The sequence below is a fragment of the Puma concolor genome, chromosome C2, assembly GCF_028749965.1.
Source record: "Puma concolor isolate L17-30 chromosome C2, mPumCon1.1.hap2, whole genome shotgun sequence".
NCBI lineage: Eukaryota > Metazoa > Chordata > Mammalia > Carnivora > Felidae > Puma > Puma concolor.
This window is the reverse complement of record NC_141675.1, coordinates 75,924,170-75,948,333: the sequence shown is the minus strand read 5'-3', so window position 1 is coordinate 75,948,333 and position 24,164 is coordinate 75,924,170. Positions and strand designations below refer to the sequence as shown.

Here is a 24,164-nt window from a genome sequence, read left to right as displayed (position 1 = left end):
ATAAAAGCCACAGAAGGAAAGAAACCAGTTTGGGAACATTTGTTTTCTTCAAAATACCTAAGAAATAGGGATAAGGACTAGAGTAGATTCTGAAAAAGGTCAAGGGAAAAAAGTCACCAGCTCAAGTACAACAGCTGCTTCACCATGGGATGGTAAAAATTAAGCTATTTCAATAAAACAATTCTCTGGAAGGAGTTCAAAACGTCACACCACATGCTTAATGTGGAGTTTTAAAAGTTATGAAATAATTCAAGCACACATGAAATATATTAACAGTGAAATTACAGTATATTTATAATGGCCATGTACTTGGTCCCTCGTTGGTTGATTTTTCTTTTGGACTGTTTTACGTTATTACCTGTCGGCTGAATGTATTCTGTACATGCATCCAGTAATCTTCAACTGGATCATAACAGTATATTGCCTTGGTCAGCCCACCAGCAACATATATCAGGTTGTTTAAGGATACGGCTGTTATACACCGCTTGGCAATTGGGATAGCTGCACGAAGTAGCCAAGAATTGGTTTCTGGATCATAAGATTGAACCTAGTAATGTGTAGAAATATTTAATTAAAACTTCTAAACAAAAATGCAAATTTACTTAATAAAAAAGTCTACCGATACATAGAAACATGATTAAAAATCAAATCCTATTTATTAATTTACATTAACTAATTCACATTAGTTCACAGAATTAAGAAAGGTTAGCTTGATAGGGAGATGTCTGAATTACAAAATTCTCAGATGCAAATTTATTACTATCAAGCAGAACAGAGTAACACACATAGAGATTATTTCCAGGATGACTGGCTAGGCTATCATGGTAAGTTTCTTTACTTATTTCCGTTAAAATTAACAGTTGGGGTGCCTGGGTGGCTCAGTTGCTTAAGCATCCAACTCTTGGTTTCGGCTCACAGTCTGTAAGATCTAGCCCCACGTTGGGGTCTGCACTGACAGTGTGGAGCCTGGTTGGGATTCTCTCTCTCTCTCTGCCCCTAACTGGCTCTTTTTCTCTCTCAAAATAAATAAACATTAAAAAAAAGAAAATTAACAGTATAGATTAAAAAAAAATTGTGTCCTATAGGATAACTATGCCTCAATTTAAATACAATTTCTTTATACTTTTAGGAAGTCATTTCTTCAAAAGAACACAAGTAAATTTCAATTCAGTGTACTCTGAATTACCACAAATTCTGTATTACTGAATTCTACATATGTAACATTTGGCCACATTATATTACAATTCAATTAAAAAAAAGAATTGATTGACAAAATTCAGTAAACAATTGCTAAAGGGATTAGGTATTAGACATTTGTTTCCAGAATAAATACAGTATTTTCTGAGGTGTGAGGATGGCACATGTTCTTTTATCCCAGGAATCCAATGAACTGCAGCAACTTTGAGCTGTCCTCCATTTACGTTAGAGGTTTCCTTTCCTCCTTTTTGTTCTAAAAAATACTTTTAAAGTACGCAGAGGATGACCCAGTTGGAAGCAGCATAGCTACTGTATCTTACCTACTCTGCTAATTCACTTCCCAACCGTGTTTTGTGTGAATAATTTTTTGATTTTGTAGACTACTGCAGTTAAGAGGTTTAAAACAATTTATTTAGTCTAAGATCCAAACTCTGAAATTAGTCTTATTTCAAAAAAATTAGATAAAGCTTTTTACAGAAAATTGTTAGATATATTAGGATTTCACTTCAGCAACTTGAAACTCAATGTTTTCCCCCCAAAGGATAAAGTACCAATTTTTAAAAGGTTCCTCACAATAAGGGACCTAGATCTCTATTTGATAAGCCTTATGTAGTTTTCTCCTTATATACATCATTGGTAGTTTCTAGAAGACGACATGGCTTACCTTATCAGAACAAGTATTGTCATCAGGTCCTCCACCAATCACAAACAATTTGCCTACACAGCTAGTCACGGCAGGAGAACTCACTGCTTCCTTAAGGGGAGCAACTTCAGTCCATCGATTTGAAAAGGAATCATAACATTCCACGCTGCTAAGTCTGTTTTGCCCATCATAGCCTCCAACAACATATACCTAATATGCAAAATACATGGAAAAACCTTAATTGTCAAAAATCTGAATTTTTAAGTAGTTGACTAAGAAATTAAGGGATCTGTCTTTAAAAAGCCCTTGATAGGGGCGCCTGGGTGGCGCAGTCGGTTAAGCGTCCGACTTCAGCCAGGTCACGATCTCGCGGTCCGGGAGTTCGAGCCCCGCGTCAGGCTCTGGGCTGATGGCTCAGAGCCTGGAGCCTGTTTCCGATTCTGTGTCTCCCTGTCTCTCTGCCCCTCCCCCGTTCATGCTCTGTCTCTCTCTGTCCCAAAAATAAATAAAAAACGTTGAAAAAAAATAAAAAATAAAAAAATAAAAAGCCCTTGATAACTGTAATTGCAATATATTTAGCTCAGTTTCTGAAACTTTATTGGCACCCTCTTACCACCACCAATGATACTTTTCAGATATTTTTTCATAATAGCCCCCTCCAATGAAGTTTTAATACCACAGATATATTGTATATCCATTTATGTACTGTATATATATCTGTGCTTTATATATGAAAGAGTACAATTCTTTTCACCCCTAAGAACTGATCTTCACCCCCTTAAGGGTGATACTGCTCATGTTGAGAATTACATGATTGCTTAAATACTCACACTCATGGATAATGAAAATATTTGATTCTTATGAAATAATAAACCTATAAAACTAAAATATTAGGCAAGGATTACTAGACTGTGAGATTACTGAAGGCAGGGTCTATGTTGTTCTTCATTTTAGTACCTACTGTGCCTAGCAAAGTACCTGAGACATAATGAACTCTATACTATATATACATTTCAATAGGTTTCACAAATATGAGGAAGGTAGGCAGAGTAATATCTTTGCGACAGGTGAACTAATCAACAAGCTATTTATTAAATGATCTATATGCAGAATAACCCATTAAGAATCATGAGATACACAAAAAACTTTTAACCTAAAGATGTTCTCCAGTTTAACATCCACAATTCCTTTAATGAACAGTCATTATCAACTCTTCCCTCCATATCTAAATAACTAGTAAGTCCCACTAAGTCTTCTTTCACAGCATCTCACATCTGTCTTTTCCTCTTGTTACCAATTGCCACTATCCTAAGTCAGGGTCCATATCATTTTATACTTCTCAGTTAATCTCCTGGTCTACACTCTTGTGCTCCCTCAACCACAGATTAATCTTCCTAAAATACCTCATCAATTCCTTTTAGTAGTTCAACAATAGATGCCTAAGGGTCAAGGCCAAACTTTATACACTGACATTCCAGTCTGCCCACAATTTATCTTTCTGTGCTCCTCCAAATTTCCAGAGCAGCCAATGCTATTTCGTATTTCAACCTTGCACTTCTCACATTATGTTAAAATGATCTCTTGGTGGGTTTGTTCTCTCAACAACATGATGTCCAGAGAAGTTAAGTAATTTACTCAAGGCCACCCAGCTGGAAAGGGTATGGCAACTGTGGCAAAATTAAGGGAATGGCTTTGAAGTCAAGAGGGGCAGGGTTCATATCTAGCATTGCCATGGAATGTAAACCTTGGGCAGTTTACCTACCCTCTGAGATTCAGTTTTAATTTCCTCAATTTAAAAATGTAGACAGTAATAATACCTATCACATATATAATTTTGAGCATTAAACTTTAATATCATTCCCCTACATGCATAAATTAATAATATCTGTTGTGAGCATCAAGATGAAAGGCCTCTAGATTAAGAAAATCTGAGTTTTGTTTTGCCCCTGCTTTATCACTTTCTGTGTAACCTTGGGCAAGTGACTCGATCACTCTGAATTAGGTTTCTTTATCAATTGAAAAAGTGACATGAAATATTCTCTAAGATTCCTTCCTATTTAGATTCTATATTCTAAATCATCCTTACTATCCTACCTTAATAGTGACAATTTATAAATTTAAATAATTTTATAGGTTTGAATTCAGTTTATACTGTAAGTTTTTAGGACAACAGTTTCTATGAGTTGAATATATGCTATGTAAGAAAGACTCCTTTCATTTCTTGATTTACTGCTTCTAAGATTTAGGTAACTTCAAGTCAAGTATACTAACATTGGTCAAATAAATTATTGCTTTCCAATCCATACATGATATTTGAGACATCAATCATTTTCATTTGCCTTTCATTTGCTTCCAGGCTAAATAAGTACAATTTTTTTTAGTTAGATCTCTTCTCTTTCCACCCCCTTGAATATTTTGGCTGCCCCTTTTCAGTAATATTTTATCATTCTTGACGCGTGACTACCAAAACCAATACAGTAAGTGCTGGAGTGCCTGGGTGGCTCTGATGATCTGAGCATGAGTTCGAGTTCCGCATCAGGCTGCTGCTATCAGCACAAAGCCTGCTTCAGATCCTCTGTCTCCCTCTCTCTCTGCCCCTCTCCCATGTTCTCTCTCTCAAAAATAAATAAACATTAAAAAAATAATATAGTAGGTACTAACAAACTAGTGATTTTGGAAAATATTTAAATAGAACTAATATTTTATTTCCATTACATCTATTTCAAGATCCTCAATGTTTCATTGACTGTCAATAGCAGCAGCACAACAGATCAATACCCTTAGGAATAAACAGTAGCTTTCAAACTGTGCTTTGAGAAACTCTAGTATTCTACAGTATATAAATTTCAAGAATCCTCTATAGGGAAATAGGGGGAGGGCACGAAGGCTGATGAGAGGCTGAATGGGAAGGGTTCCTGCACCATCTCAGTTTCAATTAGAGCAGTTCTGTTTTCTCATTGGTGGCTCTAAAATGTCTCCACAGGAGGACCTAAGAGGCAGCAATCTTTTTAGAAGGGGGCATCAGGGAACCAGTCAAAACATGAGTAACGGGGCGCCTGGATAGCTTGGTCGGTTAAGCATCTGACTCTTGGTTTTAGCTCAGGTCATAGTTATGGGATCGAGCCCTGTGTTGGGTGCTGCACTGGGTGCTTGGGATTCTCTCTCTCTCTCCCTCTGCCCCTCTCCTCTGCCCATGCTCTCTCTTTCTAAAAAACAAACAAACAAACAAACAAAAAAAACAAACAAAAAGAACCCCACAAAACCCAAAAAACCTGTGTAAGCAAGTATGCTGCTTTTGCTCAGATTGCTCGTTAATTTGAGGTAGCTTTGGAGGAGCTGATAGAGGTGGAGGTAGTGAAAAGCTAAAGAGCCCTTGGTATACTGCTGTATTTTTATCTGTTCTATGTAATGGTTTTTATGTTAGATTTAACTTTAAAAAGAGGGTGTAGGCTCAGTCGGTTCAGTGTCCTAACTTTGGCTCAGGTCACGATCTCACAGTTTGTGAATTCAAGCCCCACATTGGGCTCGCTGCTGTCAGTGTGGAGCCCACTTTGGATCCTTTGTCCCCCTCTCTGTACTTCCCCGACTTGCACTCTCAAAAATAAATAAAAGCCTCTGTGCTGACAGCTCAGAGCCAGGAGCCTGTTTCAGATTCTGTGTCTTCATCTCTCTCTGACCCTCCCCTGTTCATGCTCTGTCTCTGTCTCAAAAATAAGTAAACGTTAAAAAAAAAATTAAAGGGGCGCCTGGGTGGCGCAGTCGGTTAAGCGTCCGACTTCAGCCAGGTCACGATCTTGCGGTCCGTGAGTTCGAGCCCCGCGTCAGGCTCTGGGCTGATGGCTCAGAGCCTGGAGCCTGTTTCCGATTCTCCGTCTCCCTCTCTCTCTGACCCTCCCCCGTTCATGCTCTGTCTCTTCCTGTCCCAAAAATAAATAAACGTTGAAAAAAAAATAAAAAAAAAAAAAAATTAAAAAATAAAAAATAAATAAATAAATAAATAAATAAATAACGTTAAAAAAAAAAAAAGAGGATGTAGCTGGTTTAAAAAAGTTTGGAAACCACTAGTCTATAAGTGTTTCTCAAGTTCCTAAGGACAAAGAAGATAAATTATATACTTTTACTTTTTTTAATGCTTATTTATTTTTGAGAGAGACAGAGAAAGGGAGAGACAGAGTGTGAACGGGGGAAGGGCAGAGAGCAAGGGAGACACAGACTCCGAAGCAGGTTCCAGGCTGTCAGCACAGAGCCCAACACAGGGCTTGAATTCTTAAACTGCTTCAAGATCATGACCTAAGCTGAAGTCAGATGCTTAACCGACTGAGCCACCCAGGCGCCCCCAAATTATATATTTTTAAGTATGTAGTAGCTACAGTCAATAATCAGTTTTCTTTAAAATATGTTGCTGAGTTTATCTTAACACTTACTTTAAACTTTTGTCCCTAACTTGTGTAAAGAAAAAAGATAAAATAACATCACTCTAGATAAATGTATCTCCTCCTGACTGCCAGTCAGCAAAGGAAAATGATTGCTTGGATTAGACATTAGCCTGTTTTTGTACTTGATGTAACTCCTTTATTTTCCAATGCTTCTTAGGCATTCAGACTCCAATGGAGCATAAAAAGAGAAATGTGCTTCACTGCCACAAATTCCAAATTGGGAAAACAAAATATCCATTCAAAAGTACAGTGTCAAATTGTTTATATCTGCAGTTTATCTACTGAGGTTAGAAATGGAAGGAAATACAATTTGAATCCAAAATACCCAGAGAGTGAGTAAAATGAAAGATTCAGCTGTGGTATTTATTTTGGAAATGTACCAGCAATAGTAATAAAAAGTGGTTTCTTACTTTACCAAGGAGGACAGCCATTTTGTGACGCCATCTGCCTTTATTTAGAGAAGCAACTCTGATCCAAATATTTAACTGTGAGTTATAAATCCACACATCACGACCATTGATTCTTCCACCTTTAAATGCAAAACAATGTACACACAATAATATATATATCACTAAGGGACTATGCTCAAGGCATAGATAATTAAAACATAGGATTTATTCAGTCTAAGAATTTGTGAATTCAGTTCAATAAATGAAAGACCCTCTTAAAGTTTAATGGAAATAGTTCCACAGAGCAGATTTAAACTTGGCTGATTATCTTGAAAAATAATAATTATAGGCCCCAAATAATAAAATGCAGAATATGAATTTTACAAATGTATGAGACTATTAATTTGAATCAGACATCAGAAGCACCCAAACAGAATTATTTAAAAAAAGTTTTTTTAAATCATCCATTTTTTCAAAAGTATACTATTGTACAAAATAAAGTATGTATTGTTACATTGTTCAACAGGTAGTAATATAGTAATCTGCAAAGCTGGTAAAATTATTAACCATGAACAGACTTAGGACCATTGATACAGTAGTTATACTTTGTATACGTCTGTCATTTTACGGTCTCTGATTTTAGATGTAACATCACATAAACGAAGTTAAGAATTTTGGGGCACCAGGGTGGCTCAGTTGGTTGAGCTTTTGACTTCAGCACGTGATCACGAGATCAGGTCACGATCTCACAATTTGTGAGTTTGAGCCCAGTATCTGGCCCTGCTATGACAGCTCAGAGCCTGGAGCCTGCTTTGGATTCTGTGCATCCATCTCTTTCTGCCCCTCCCCCGCTTGCACTCTGTCTCTCAAAAACAGACGTTAAAAAGAAATTAAAAAAAAAAAAAAGAAGTTAAGAATTTTAAGGAAAATCATGTTTCATAAACTTTGGGAGAATTTCAGAAAAGCTGGGTGGATTGGAGATGCTTAATTATATGGGTATTTTTCACTTTGCATACTTTACCGTGTTCCTTAAAACAAAGTTAACAGGTAAAAGTTAAGAAAAATTATACTATATTCTATATGCATTTGATAACATTTAAAATATGATGATTACAGGCATTTTTCTAGTGGATCTCTTATAAATCATTCTAGATCATCTTGAGCTCGTTTTTAAGCGCAAAAAGTCACTCTTGGTTTTATTTGTTGTATAAACTGATCTGCCTAAAGTGGGCATATTCACTTTCACTGTCTGGTTTTTGTTTTTGTTTTTTTTTGAGACAGTACTATTGTTTAAAACAGCCAAGCTATGTTCAAATTAAAAGTTGCTACAGTAATAATTCTTTACCTGAAACAAGAATGTCATTCCTTAGAGCACAGACCGCATACTCTGATTTGGTAAATTCTGGAAGCTTAGCCAAAGACTTCCATTCTCCTGTCACAGGATCATAACACTCAGTGTATGGAAGATTAAATCCTCCAACCCGTTCACAGCCTCCAACGACAACAATCACCTCAGAATAGCCAGTTGACCTAAAATAATTATTATAGGAATGTTTAAATAATAAAATACATGCAAGATCATTGGAAACTCTAAAGACATACCATTATCATTAAGAAAGCAGAACATGATTATAAAGTAAACAGTTTATTCTCTGAGCATGTGCCAAATAATACAGGCTGCCAATGACTTACTTTGAGAACATTTATAAGGGATTTAGTGACATCATTTTCCACAGAAAATTTCTATGGGTACTTTTTTCTATGAGTTTTGCCTCAAAAATTGTAAAGCAGTCTAAAGATCCTACCTAACTCAACTGGAATCCTGGTATTAATAAGGATGATTTTCAAATGCAGTTTTGCAGCAATTCAGATGTGTATAATCACACCAAGGTAAGATAATGTAGACAAATGGTGCTTTTCATCAGACTGCTAGTTCTAAAAAAACGAATTCATAGTATAAGTACCCTTTAAAGGAGTATGTGTACTTATTCAGAAATTATTTTTTATAATAATCTTTTAAAGTTAAGTAATTAAAGTAATCCAAAGCAAAACACTGAGCAGTCACTAAAAGAGTTTATAACAAAGAATGTTAATGGAAAAAAGCAAGACAAAAATTATACAGAAGGTCTCATCAATACTATGTAAAAAATTCTGGAAAGAATATACCAAGGTGCTAACGATAGCTATCTCTGGATAGTGTGGTTTCCTTCTATCAACACAAATTTTCGAGATGATAATGAGCACGGAGAATTTTTAGAGTGGAAAAAAAAATATTTAGAGCACTAAGAGAATCCTAAGGTTTATGTTAGTCACAGGATTCTTTTGTTTTGTAGTTTACATTTAAGTTAGATACAGGAAAAACTAAAAACTTATCTAAGTTTTTTGTTGTTGTTGTTGTTGTTCATAAGGATCAATAGATAGTTTGGAATTTGAAAGTTATTTGGCTTTTATATTTTTTCACAAATATAACTGAAATGAAAAATGCACCTACATTTTATGGTTGTTATAATTTTAAGTCTCATGAAGCAAAATGCTAACAATCCCTCTTCTATTAACTTAAATATGGAGGGAAGATAGACCACATCAGAACACTGATTTGTAGTTTTAGTCATTACACTAAAGTTACACAATTACACTAGAAAAAAACAAAATTAAGCAATACTGGTATGTTCCTCTAACAGAAATACTCTATTCTAGCTACATTTACTCATAGCTTTTCCAGCTAATAATCATTCTCCTGTTCCATGCCAGCCATATTTTTCCATTATAAAATCAGAAAAATATATTGTAGAAAAGAATCTTGTTCATAGATGGAATAAAAATTACTTTTAGGAACCCAGCAAATCATATAACCCTAATCTAGTACACAGTAAAATATTATTGGAAAGATGGAAATATTACCAATACTATTTTCCAAATAATTCCAAAATGAGACTATTAAAGTATTCCAAAATGAATAATTCCAACACAAAACTATTAAAAGTAAAGAGAATAACACCAGATATGGAGTATAACTATTAACTTCTCTTTCTTTCCATAAAAGTATCATTTCCCAAAATTACACTTAAAATACCTCTAAGACAAATCCATGTGATATTCCTCAAAGCCTTATTTATTGATTGATCAAAACAAAAGTTGCTAAATACTGTCATTGGGGTCCAACCACTCCCAATTATTTTAATGTAAAATCAATACAACTATTATTATATTATAGAATTGTGCTTTACACTTTTCCTATAACATTTTATTTGTTTTATAGTTTCTCTTTGCTTAACCTTGCTTGCCTTTTTCAAGACTTCTTAGCCTAATAAACATACATTGTATGTTTTTGTACCTTGGGACAAGAGAAAATAGCACAAAAAGCTAATGGCCAAAACAATTAGTCCCACTAAAAAAAAAAACAAAAACACAAAAAACAATTAGTCCCACTAAATAAAGGATCATTTCAGGTGTACTGGAATGTGTTTTTATTTGAAAGGATCAATAAACTAGTAATTTTGCCTGTATGGAAGGTCTTATTTGCAACCAAATGGCTTTTAACTTAGAGACAGGTCTAGTGTTCTCATTATAGAGACTGTTAACCCAATAAAAGTTATTTTTATTTCTTGAGCTTGGAAAACTTTTATCTATGGTAGGGAGATGATAGCCTTAATGGAAATAAGTTACTCCAGCTGATGATGGCAACTAGAACAAAAAGGCATTCAAGATGATACTATAGGATGAATAAAAGTCTGGATATCCAATTCAATCTATGTATGTATTTTTGAGAGAGAGTGTGTGCGAGCAGGGGAGAGGCAGGGGGAGAGGGAAGGAGAGGGGGAGGGGGAGAGAGAGGGAGGGAGGGAGGGGGGAGAGAGAGAGAGAGAGAGAGAGAAAGAGAGGCAGAGAGAGAGAGACAGAGACAGAGAGAGAATGAATCCCAAGCAGGCTCCACGCCCAGCACAGAGCCCAACTCTGGGCTTGATATCATGACCCTGAGATCATGACCTCAGTTGAGACCAAGAGGCGGACGCTCAACAGACTTAGCCACCCAGGCACCCCTCTATCTAATTTTTAGAGTGAATGTTACTTTATTTTATTAATATTTAATTAATTAATTATTGTTATATATTTTATTAATGCTTTAAAATGAAAATTCTGATTTTGCTGTGATAAAATAACAAATATTTGCTGTTTCTGGGGGTGTATGACAACCAAATTATCCTTTTAAAAAATTTACTATGGTAATTACTGTTAAAAAAAATTGTCACCCTCTCTTATCATGAATTTAAGATCAAATTAGAAGATTACATTCTTTGCTTTATGTGAAAGATAAAATAATTATAAATCCATAGGATATTCTCAACCTGATGAACAAAATGTGTAATAATTATCAGGTTCAGTTAAGAATCTTAAAAAGCAAAATACAGGACTTGTCGGCTAAAATAACAAACCTACTTATTATTAATGCCAAATATGCCAGATACTACACTTGATCTTAGCCAAAAGGCCGAGAAGCAATATTGCCAAATATGCCAGAGATAGGTGAACTGCCAAACTAACTCTCATCAACAAAAAAGGGATCAATGGGAATGGTTAATGGTTAATGGGAAGAATAGCTGAACATATTTAAAAAGCACAACAGGAAAGGCAGTGTCTCCATATAGCAGGACATTGGAAGGGAGAAGGGAAAGATATTAGTAATATAATCTATTCATCATTCCAAGATTCAAAGATATCTGAAAACTGCTCCACCAAACAAAATAATTAACTAAAATAGAGATATGAGACTACATGGTTCTTTAGTCCATAAGGTATGACACTTACTAAACTCAATGTATTAATATATCTAAAAAAAAAAACCCTACATATCAAAAGAGGGGTTTGGTCAGTGATAGAAGCAACAAGTAAATGAATGAAAAAGTATAATAATCACAGAGGTAAACATTTCCTGTGCTCATTCAAGTTATTTCTAAGGGAAAAAGAATCTTAGGTTAGCTAACTTGAACATTACTGGTTCTTTGGTAAGAATATTTTTGTGGTTGTGGAGACTTGCTCAAGCTATACTAGCTGAGAGGATTCTGATTCTAAAGATCTATTAACTCCCTTTGTTTGGATTCCATGCTTGCCCAAACAGCCTTTGAAAACCTTCCCACTTAGTGACCTGTCCATAGTAAGAGAATACTCTAAACAGACTGACTTAAAGATCTATATGTGCTGATATAGAATAATCTCCAAGATACTTATAAGTGATAAAAACAAGGTGCAGAGTGGAGTGTATAAAAAAAATAGGCAGGTATGTGTGCATATATTCACATGCCCACTTCTATATGCAAAGTATATTTCTAAAGAGTTCAAAAAACTGGCAACAGGTATCCTTTGGGGAGAATTGATACATCAAGGGTCAGGTAGAGGGAGACTTACATGAATACTTTTATGTAAAAATGTTTGAGTTAAAAATAAAGAAACTAACATGGAGAAAAATGGTAAACTATGCATACTATAGTATAACAGATTATTATTCTTAAGAGGGACTGGAAAAAATTGAAAACACTGAATTTTAAAATACTCTTTCTTTTTTCTGTGAGAGAGAGACAGAGAGACAGAGAGAGAGAGAGAGAGAGAGAGAGAGAGAGCACAAGTGGGGGAGAGAGGCAGAGAGTGAGAAAGAGAGATAAACTCCATGCTCAGCATGGAGCCTGATGCAGGGCTCAATCCCACTACCCTGGGATCATGACCTGAACCAAAATCAAGAGTTGGATGCCCAACCGACTGAGCCACCCAGATGTCCCGAAAATACTATTTCTTAAAAACAAACAAAAAAAAAATTAAAAGACTTATGTATTTATTTTGAGAGAGACAGAGATAGTGAGAGTGGGGGAGGGGCAGAGAGAGAGGAAGAGAGAGAGAATCCGAAACAGACTCCACGCTCAGCACAGAGCTGGATGTGGGGCCAATCTCATGACTGTGAGACCATGACCTGTGCCAAAATCAAGAGTTGGCTGCTTAACTGACTGAGCTACCCAGGCACCACTACCCCCTGCCCAAAATCTTAATCATATCTTTGTCTACTCATTGGTTTCCAACAGGAACTTGAACCTTGTCTTCCTTATGCACATAATTTTCATTATATAGTAACTGATTATTAGGCAAGATAGACAATTATTAGAAAAATACTTAAAACTAATTCCAAACTCAAAATGATAAGTTATTAAATCTTAGCTATCCCTATTCTTCAATGGAATGTGACAAAGAGCATCAAATTTTTCCATAGACATGAACAAACTATGCTTAAAATAAACCACATTAAGCATTTCTGTCTCTCAAACAATATTTCCTATTCTGTAAAAGTATAGCACAAATATGTAATGTATTTTTATTATTCATAAAACAAGTAAAAACTTTTATTGTGTATTTTTGTGTCAAATACGAGCGTATACACTTTTCATATGGTATTTCCAATCCTCGCAATATTACAAAGTGGCATTAGGCTTATTTTAGAGAAGAGGAAACTGATAGAGAAGTGAAAATGCTTTGCCTAAAGTCATGGAACTAACTATTTGTACAGAGCCAGATCCTAGACTATGCCTGATTCTGAAGCCAGTATTCTGAACACATAATGATGCTTGCATTTGTTTATTAAAAAATAGCATTATGTATTAGTACAGAGATTTAAAGTTACATAATATATATTAATAAAAAGACAACTATTCCTAAGCTTTATTCCTATGATTGGTCTCTATTATTTTTTCTACCAGGGCTTTACAACTGGTAGTACAGATTATCAGAATTTACATGCTCTTAGATTGGCCCACACTTTCTTTCTAAGTAACCCTATCATACTGTTTTCAATATAATGTATGTTGGGGTTTTCTCTCTCATTTGAGAGACACGTGGGTATATATAGGTAGAATATCCAGTATGGATTGAGCTCCAGAGAATACTTGGCACAGGATAAGCATTGAAGAAATACTGGCTGATGTGAGGACTATAACCTAACTGTACAGTGGTAGGAACAGACTGTCATCACCCTAATCCAGAGTTAACTTTTGCATCACTAAAGGTGGGACGACCAGATATACTATGTCTCTTAATGTAATGCCATACAATATATACACATTACCTAGGAGGAATTCTAGCCAAAAATATTTAACTTGTCTCCATCAAGCTGGAGCTTGTAGAGCTAACTTCCAGTTTCCAGTAAACATAGCTAAATTCAACTAAGTAACACCATAAGGAAGCAACCTAATACAGAAGGTGCAATATTCTCCTGGGCAACTTGCCCATCAACAAGTTAAAATTATGAAAAAGAAACTGTTCTAGAATAAAAGACTTGGTGGAAATAACTACATGCAATGAGTGGTCTTTGACTGGATCAAGGTTCATTATGGAACAGTTTAGGGATTGGGGAAATATGGATATGGACTGGGTATTAGTTAATATGAAAGAATTATTATTGGGGTGCCTGGGTGGCTCAGTCAGTTAAGCGTCTGACTTTGGCTCAGGTCATGATCTCACGGTTCATGGGTTGAAGCTCCATGTCAGATCTGTGCTGACAGCTCAGAGCCTGGAGATTCTGCTCCACATTCTGTGTCTCCCTTTCTCTCTGCCCCTCCCCCATCGTGCTGTTGCGCGCACGCTCTCTCTCTCTCAAAATATAAATAAACATTAAAAAAATTAACAAAATATTTCAGCTCATGACCTGAGCTGAAGTTAGACGCTCACTGACTGAGCCACCATGGTACGCCTATGTTATTGTTTTAAAGATGCATCCTGAAGTAAAAATAAACAAACAAATAATTTTTTAAAAATTGGCTGAATGAATGGATGAATAAAAGAAAGAGAGAAGTCTGGGCTGGAGATATAGGTTTGATAGTCAATAGCATATATGGTAATTAAAATGAAGAGAATAGATGAGATAACCTGGGAAGATGTAATATAAGGCAAGACAGACAGATGTGAACCAAGGGGATGATGAACATTTCAAAGATAAGACATAGAACCATCAAATTGGAAAAGAGCAGCTGGAGAAGAAGACCATAAGGAAAATAGTGTTTCAGAAGCTTGTGGAGGAGAGAGCATCAAGAAAAAGTAAAACAATTGATAATGTCAAATCCTAGTGAGAGATCAAGGTGAATAAAGACTGCAAAGAAGCTAACAAATAACAAATAGAAGGTCAGTAATGACCTGATTGAGAGGAGTTTCAGTAGAGGGACTGGAGCAGAAGTCAGAGGAGTAAACTGTACTTGAAGTGGAGACATCACTCCTCTTTCAAAGAAGTTTGGAGTTTCTCAGAAAGATGAGAACCTGTACAAACAATACACATTGTTCAGATAATGAAATTCCTAGTGATTGGTACTAATATGCAGTAACAGATAAGTGAAAGAATATAAAGAACAGGAGGTGATGGTAGAGTTGTAAAATAAAGCATTTCTCCTTATATTCCTCATGTAATGCCTACATAAAATAAATATCTTCTATTACATTTACAATATTCTGTAAATTCAATGTAACTACAGTTTGGTTTTTCCTACTTTTCCCTTAAATAAAGATGACATTACAACCTTACACAGATTATTTCACTGTATGAAATGGATTGATTCCCTTAAAAATTGGATGTAAAATACATTTTTACAAATCAAATAATTAAGTGAATTGGAAAATTATCTATTTATATTCTAAGCTTAATTATCCTTAGGCTGCAATCTGATTTCATTTATGTCATATTTTTATAATGTTAATAATAAAATAACTTGGTTTGATTTTACAACATATATTCCTTGGTCCCTAATTCTAATCTTATGCATATATAGGAGATATGCAGGAAAGGTATTATTAACCCTATGTGACCCAAAACCATTCTCTCTGCTATAATGGCATTCTGTTTAGAAAAATACACAATTTTGGGGTACGTGGGTGGCTCAGTTGGTTGAGCATCTAACTCTTGATTTCAGTTCAGGTCATGATACCAGGGTTGTGGGATCAAGCCCCATGTAGGGCTCCATGCTGAGTGTGGAATCTCCTTGAGATTCTCTCTCTCTCCCTCTGCTCCTCTCCTCCATGCACTCTCTCTCTCTCTAAAAGAAAACACACGATTTTCCCCTTGGAGGGATACTGTGTATCCGGAAAAGTTCTAGAACAGCCCCAAAGCTGTTCAGTGTTTTTTTTTTTTAATGTTTATTGATTTATTTTGGGAGAGTGAGCACAAGCAGGAGAGGGCAGAGAGAGAGGGAGAGAAAGAATCCCAAGCAGGTTCTGCACTGTTAGCTCAGAGCCTGACGTGAGGATTGATCCCATGAACCGTAAGATCATGACCTGAGCCAAAATCAAGAGTTGGTGCTTAACTGGCTGAGCCACCCAGGCATCCCCAGTGTTCTTAATTAATACACTGAAGAACCTTAGTCTTTTACATTTCTAAGCTCAGCCCAAGTTTCATAACAGTCCTTAAATAAAATAACAGCTTAAAAAAATCAGTATATTATATAATAAAATTGCATGTTCTTGTCCTTTGTTTAAAAAATGAGTAAAATATTTTATATTCCTTTCTTATAAAGCAATTACTTTTCATGAAACTCAGTTGACTTTGAAGAAAAAAAGTGCACTCTAACTCTAATACAAAGAAATATTACATTATTTTTTTGTAGTTTTAATTACCCAATACTGTATCCAAAAAAGTTCAGACTGGGAGTTTTCTTAAAGTGGGTCAGACCTGGGGCGCCTGGGTGGCGCAGTCAGTTAAGTGTCCGACTTCAGCCAGGTCACAATCTCGCGGTCCGTGAGTTCGAGCCCCGCGTCAGGCTCTGGGCTGATGGCTCAGAGCCTGGAGCCTGTTTCTGATTCTGTGTCTCCCTCTCTCTCTGCCCCTCCCCCGTTCATGCTCTGTCTCTCTCTGTCCCAAAAATAAATAAACGTTGAAAAAAAAAAAAATTAAAAAAAAAAAAAAGTGGGTCAGACCTATACTATACTACATAAGTAATAATAGCTAATAATTTTTAAGTACTTCTGCACACCACTTCTGATGATGAGTACCTTGTTATTGCACTTAATAGTTAACTAAGTACTATTTAAATCATCATTCTCATTTTACATATGAGGAAAGAGATTAAATCTTACTATATCCAAACTAGTGTAGATTTTAAAGACATGCTATCTCCTAATATGCTGAATTTTAATCACATATAAAACAATAATAATCAAAATCAAGTCTAAAAATTTGATTTAAGAGCTATGCTCTAGTAAATTTATAGGAAAAGTGGAGATGCTATGTGAAAATAAAAATAAACACCAGTTTCACAACAATGTGAATATATTTAACACTACTGAGTAGTACACTTAAAAACTGTTAAGAAGGTAAACTTATGTTATATGCTTTTTTTACCACAATTAAAAAAAATTAGCTTTGTTAGAAAGATATTAGAAATATTTTTTACTGTAATATTTCTCACAATAGCTGTTTCTTGCTTATTCAGTTTGGCACATTTAGTATTATTCCTTCAATTATTAAAGCATGGATATTATTTTTCTATAGTTTATGAATTGAAATCTATATGTGCTTTATAAATACACATTATAAGATGATACAAATATAATACTGAATTGAATTCCCACCTCCAAACATAAATTTCTAAATTCTCTCTGATACAATTTTTATATTCAGAAAAAAATTTAAAAATTGAGATTGACATTAAATATAGTAACCATGGCAATAAGAAGAGATCTGAAACATGGGTTTTACATCTAAGAATCCACTCAATATATAGCAGCTTATTTACTTCACATTTATATTTCAAGTTGTCTGTTTGGAAAAAAGGGAGTCTGTAAATTGGCTGATTGTTTTTTATATGTAGAGGCAATCCAAGACAGTCTACCAAAGTCTTTAGTGTACTTTATATCCAAAGGCCCTCTGGAAAGAAAAGTGAAATGATCTGGGACCCTATAAATGTTAAGAGAAATAAGTAGAAATATATTGAGATGTGCAGAGTTGTAAAGACCCTTTGCCATACCCTTTCATAGCTCAGAACAATAACAAAAAAATGTTACTGTTGAATCTAGCCTTCACTGGCAGAGACATTTTATTTTATTTTTGGGGGGAGGGGGGCTTTTTAATGATTTACATAATCCATAACAAATCTTAAATCATATAAAGCTACATGTAGACAATACATAAAATAACTGAGATTTCACTCAGGAGGTTTAAAAATATTAAACAAATAAAAACTTGTGTTGATTATGTTGTAGTTCATTTACAAACAGTTTTCTCACCTGCGTGGCCTAGTCCTTGGGGACATCATTTCATTCCCAAGTATGTGGTACCGTCTTGCTTCATGCAACAACTGATAACACTCAGGAGAATTCTGGATCAATTGGTCCACCTCAACTGTTTGGACAAAGTAGTTGGGATGCAACAGAGGGAGTCTCACATGTGTCAGGAGCTCATGTAACAGTGGTCTTCTCAGATCAACAGCACGATAGACCCAACGCATGACGGCTTCAAAAACCATCTCCTCTTTACCAATAACAAGTTCATCACTACAAATATAATCAATAAGTTCATCTTTATCAAGCTCAAGAAATTCTTCGTGCTGAGACACATCCTCAAAAGTCTGTAATGCAAAATTCTTGCATTTTGTGAAGAGTGTTTTGAGGGAATGCGTATCAGCAAAGCGCTGGATTCCTAAGCAGTTACAAGGATCAAGTTGCTCCTCTAAGAACTTGGCACATGCATCACGGAGAACACTAATCTGAAAGAGGCTTGATGTTTCAAAGAGATATTGTACATTCTCTGTAGTGATCTTTACTTTTCCAGTATAAACATACTGCAAAAAACATTCCATGGCTTCAGCTAAAATACCATTAATCTCAACCAACATTTCTCTGCTTTCTCTGTGGTCGTTACAAAACATAGCTCTGAAATAGCTACTGCAGGCTGAGAGAACAGCTCTATGGCAAGGAAATTCTTTGCCTTCCACACAAATGATAACATCTGTGAATAAGCGGCTGTCTCGGAATTCATTGAATATCTGGAGTATGTTTTCAGCATGGGATGATCCTGAAGAGAAGTCAAAAAACTCACGGCCTGTCAGAGATTTAGGGTCCATTTCAAAAACTTTACGTTTAGTAGCTGGGGAATCACGCACCCCAAGATCCTCTCTGTTTAGTCTTCGTCCCAATATTAGTACCATTGTTACATCAGTTGACTATATAATTGTTGAGAAATGACTGTTAAGTATCTTCTTTATATGGCTACAAGTAAAAAAAAAATGAAAACATTTCAATATATAAACAGCACTCTACATAGTTTCATTTTGATGTAAACACTACGACAAAATCACATGATATATCTTATACAGGACATAGAATATGATCTCATTTTAATAAAAATTGCTAAATAAAAATTTGCATTATGGGTATAATTTGCAATAGTATTCCTTAAGCCCATCTCCTCTAAAAGTATTATGCAGTTTGTGAATTACTAATAACCTCTGTCTCCCCTATTACAGATGGGTTCCATCTACTTACTGTAGAGTTAAGAAGGAATGCTGCAAGACAAAGAATTTGACTACATTCAGAATCCTAATATAAATGTTTTATTATCTTAATATATAGTATTGCTAGAGGGGAATTCAGCTTTATCTACCAATGGCCTTTAGAAATATGTATACTGGGGCATCTGGCTGGCTAAGATGGTAGGGCATGCAACTCTGGATCTCAGGGTTGTAAGTTCAAGTACCACATTGGGTGTAGAGATTACTTAAAAGAAAAAAAAAGGAAACTGTCTGACCATCAAGTCCCTTTCTAGCAATCTATTCTAAACAAATAATCAGGAATATGTGGAAAGATTTATTTACAGGGATGTTGAATGATGTATTAATAGAAAATACTTAAAACAATCTAAATGCCCTACAATAGGAGATTAGTTAAACCACAGTACATCTTAAGGATGGAAGACAGTCTATGCAGCCATTTAAAATTATGTAGACTAGGGATGCCTGGGTGGCTCAGTCAGCTGAGTGTCTGATTCTTGGTTTGGGCTCTGGTCATGATCTCACAGTTTGTGGGTTTGAGCCCTGTGCGGGACTCTGCACTGACAATACAGAGCCTGCTTGGGATTCTCTCTCTCTGCTCCTCCCCCACTTGCATGTGTTCTCTCTCTCAAAATAAATAAGTAAACCTAAAAAACTTAAAAAAATAAAATTATGTGGACTATGTAACAATATGGGCAAGTATTTATTAGGTAGTATGTGGAAAGCAGATCATAAAATATATGCTAAAAAACAGAAAAAAATTATGTATCAGTGGTCTCAGGGAAAGAAAAAAGGAGACACATATGCCAAAAATGGTAAGCAATTTATTTATCTTCTGTTTTTTTCTATTTCCCCCAATTTCAACTATAAATATGTAGTATTTTGTTTTCAGATTTTTATTTTTTATTTATTATTATTTTTTTAATGTTTTTATTTATTTTTGAGACAAAGAGAGACAGAGCATGAGCAGGGGAGGGTCAGAGAGAGAGGGAGATACAGAATCTGAAGCAGGCTCCAGGCTCTGAGGTGTCAGCACAGAGCCTGACGCAGGGCTTGAACTCACAGACTGTGAGATCATGACCTGAGCTGAAGTCAGATGCTTAACCAACTGAGCCACCCAGGAACCCCTGTTTTCAGATTTTTAAAACATATGTATCTATGCCCTTCTCTCTTTTGCTAGTAAGAAACATCCCTAAACTTCTCTCAGAAATGATTATGAATAGGTAAACTAATGGATTGAGGCAGGGGGCTGTAGCTATCAATTCTTTTAAATTTTGATTTTTTTTTTTTTTTTAATTTTTTTTTTTCAACGTTTATTTATTTTTGGGACAGAGAGAGACAGAGCATGAACGGGGGAGGGGCAGAGAGAGAGGGAGACACAGAATCAGAAACAGGCTCCAGGCTCTGAGCCATCAGCCCAGAGCCTGACGCGGGGCTCGAACTCACAGACCGTGAGATCGTGACCTGGCTGAAGTCGGACGCTTAACTGACTGCGCCACCCAGGCGCCCCTAAATTTTGATTTTTAAGGTGGTTCTTCTACTGCTACTTTTTTTCACATCTCCATAAGTTAATATGTGATCCAAAATGTATTTGTAATTGGCCTAAGAGCACTCAGAATAACTCTCAACTATTCCCATGCCCTCATAATCTCATACAGAATTCTTTCTTCTTCTTCTTTTTTTTTTTTTTTTGAGAGAGAGCAGGCTCAAGTGGAGGAGAGGGGCAGAGGGAGGAAGCCGGGGGGGGGGGGGGTGAGGGAGAGAGAGAGAGAGAGAGAGAGAGAGAGAGAGAGAGAGAGAATCCTAGGCAGGCTACTCACTCAGCATGGAGCCTGACATAGGACTCAATACCTCAACCCTGGGATCATGATCTGAGCCTAAATCAAGATGCAGACGCTCAACTGAATGAGCCACCCAGGCACCCCATCATACAGAATTCCTTCTAACGGTCCCAGCTTATTTCTGAAATATTTCAACAGTCAGACATCCAGACCTAACTATGGCATCATAAAGAAGGCTTAAGAACATCAGAGATAACCCCCAAAATGAAATGCCATCCTACATTCACAAGCCACAAATAAAGTCGAGACTTGAGATTTAACAATCTTAATTTAGGACTGTATTTTATATACCCCATCACGTATTAAATTGTACCCCATTTTTAAAATCATGTGACATAACCAAGAAAATATGAAATATCAAAATCAAGAAGCAACTCATCTATTCCATTCTTTTTCATATTCTTATTCTATTTGCTTTCTTTTCTCCATCACTCTAATGACCCACATATCCTAGTTACAATATTCACTAGATGCTTCCAACTTTCATCAACTCGCTCATTGAGTTTATTTAATTCTGTCAGTTCCATGTCTATTATCATCAACAAATACTTACTGTGTGCCCACCTTTGTCAGGATACTGTGCTACACCTATGGTTTTCAAAGATCTAAAGGTATTACTAGATATTGCTGTTGAAGTTTTTATTTTAAATATAGTTGAGATAACACATATTCACACAAAGATAAATAATAAGGGAGCCTAGGCAATATGATGCCACACTGGTACAGACAGCACAGTTCCCACTTACAATGGGAATGTTTTTTACCTCTTCATATAAATTAGCATTTAATCTTCCTGAAGTCCAGATGATAGAGTTTTCCCTGGGCAGATGTATGCCAGGCTATTCTGACTGTTAGGAAAAAGTACCTGGTTATAACAACATTTGAAGGACACCTAAACGTTTGCATGTACAGAATCTTTTCTTTTTTTTTTTTAATTTTTTTTTTTAACGTTTATTTTTGAGACAGAGAGAGACAGAGCATGAACAGGGGAGGGGCAGAGAAAGAGGGAGACACAGAATCTGAAACGGGCCCCAGGCTCTGAGCTGTCAGCACAGAGCCCGATGTGGGGCTCGAACTCACGGACCGTGAGATCATGACCTGAGCCGAAGTCGGATGCTTAACCAACTGAGCCACCCAGGCACCCCAAGTACAGAATCTTTTCAAAACACTCCTCTCTTCATCTCCCAATTTTGCAGGGAAAGTCAGAAAAAATTCAAGCAGTTTTATCAGTCAAATGGAATAAAGATGTGAGTAACTATTTTCATTTGGGATCAGCAGGTGGGGATTCAGAAGCAGTAAGCTGATAGGGAAATCCCTGCTGTGTTCATGTAGATTGTGTGGATTTTAAAAGTCATAAAACAACTGAAGAAGGGCCATTTTGGTCCCCTCTAAGAATTCTGGCAAAAACTGAGGAAGTTCTTTGAACTCTATCAGGTTAGGCTATAGGAACAAGTAAGAGCCAAACCTATGTAATAATGGTCTATTAACTGGTTTGACAATACCACGGGAGCTATATTTCTTTGTATGCATTAAAAAACAAAACACAACAACAACACTAATCTTTTTTTTAAACTGCTTGCCATGTGCCTGGCACTTTCTAAATTCTTCATACAGATTTAATGTAATCCTCCTAACAACCCTATGAGGTTGTTACTACAATTAACAAAAAGTTGTTTTATAGCCTTAGGACTTTATATACAGGATTGAGACAGATTTTTCTAAATAGGCAAGAGCTATTTACAAAGTAAGTGAAAGACTGATAGGGATAAACTTTACCCTCACTTCTAAGTTGAAAAACAAACGAACAAACAAAATTTTAAGTATTCAAATATACATGCAATTTATTTTCTAACTGTGTAACAAAGTTTGTAATGTAATGAAACAGTTATAGCCATAGAAACTGATGTAGAAGGCCTACTTTTTTTAAAATTTTTTTTTTAACGTTTATTTATTTTTGAGACAGAGAGAGACAGAGCATGAACAAGGAAGGAGCAGAGAGAGAGGGAGACACAGAATCTGAAACAGGCTCCATGCTCTGAGCTGTCAGCACAGAGCCCGACGCAGGGCTCGAACTCACGGACCGTGAGATCATGACCTGAGCTGAAGTCGGACGCTTAACCGACCAAGCCACCCAGGCACCCCTAGAAGGCCTACTTAAATAAACAAGTAAAAATAAACCTGAGAGAATGTTTATGACTAACTGGTTTTTGGAGCAATGTCAAATACCAGATATTTAGTCAGTAAAATTAGCTTTTCTTAAATTTGAGAGAATATTAGTTTACCCACATGTTATAGTCCAAGAAAGCTAGCTTTTGAACTGAAATCTCATTATGCTTTGGAGGTTTCAGGTAACAGATTTGCCTAAGAATAAAATCTTCATTTTGTTAATTCTAATACCTAAATGAATAAAATTACATAGGCTTAAAATATTTTATTATCAGTTTTAAAATGTATAATCAAGAACCAAAAAAAAACAGGGAAAGGTTTCTTCTATCTCTTTTGAGACTTTCCTGACTAGAGAGTTCACGTTTGTCTCCTTGCAGGTCACGCAACTTCTTGGGTTATGGCTGCCCACGCATGTGTGTGCCATCCACGAACCCATGTACATATACATGGGTTAAAGTTGAAAAATTCACTTATAATACATATAGTCACTTCCAAATGGATAGTAGCACATATCTCGAATATGCTTTTAATCTGAAGTTATCTCAGTATTGGTTCAATACACAGAAACCTATCTCCCATAGATGAGAGATCACTACTGTGCCTGAATGCCAATTTTTTGTTGTTGAAACTGAAAAAAGTTCAAAGCATGTAATATCACAAGTGATAACCATTCAATTATGATAAACATAAATACGATATGGAATATAACTTATTTTAATCTTCCCAAATCAAAAATTTGTCTATAAATTTGCTTACTTAGTTTAAATTCTTATTGCATTTCAGATTCAAAAAATTCACAAACTATTGTTTTTGACTGGTGATATAATGACTGGCATCCACGACAACAAAAATCTTGGACTTTATGCCTTTTCTGTTCTACATTTTTGTTCTCTCAATCTTTAAATGAATATAAAAACAATGCAACAGAATGCAAACAAAATGCAAAACAAAATAACACACTGTAAGAACTAAGAATTTCCTTTTGGCTA

At 35.7% G+C, this 24,164-nt stretch overlaps 1 protein-coding gene and 1 pseudogene across 15 annotated transcripts in view; both read right to left on the bottom strand.

The window, feature by feature from the left end:
- The window catches only part of KLHL24 (kelch like family member 24), a 44,938-nt gene that overhangs the window by 9,476 nt on the left and 11,298 nt on the right, over positions 1–24,164 (bottom strand). For 11 of the 15 annotated variants that reach the window (XM_086674832.1, XM_086674840.1, XM_086674844.1 and 8 more), the window contains 5 exons: positions 17,907–18,887; positions 8,011–8,195; positions 6,687–6,805; positions 1,862–2,050; positions 359–547 (listed from right to left, as the gene is read on the bottom strand). In XM_086674832.1, coding sequence (XP_086530958.1) covers positions 359–547; positions 1,862–2,050; positions 6,687–6,805; positions 8,011–8,195; positions 17,907–18,826 — 1,602 coding nt within the window. In that variant the 5' untranslated portion in view covers positions 18,827–18,887. Of the gene's footprint in view, positions 1–358; positions 548–1,861; positions 2,051–6,686; positions 6,806–8,010; positions 8,196–14,831; positions 14,952–17,906; positions 18,888–20,988; positions 21,131–24,164 lie in introns of those variants that run through there. The other 4 variants (XM_086674836.1, XM_086674841.1, XM_086674843.1 and 1 more) reach the window with 2 other exon arrangements.
- LOC112850633 (U2 spliceosomal RNA) lies at positions 11,001–11,166 on the bottom strand (annotated as a pseudogene).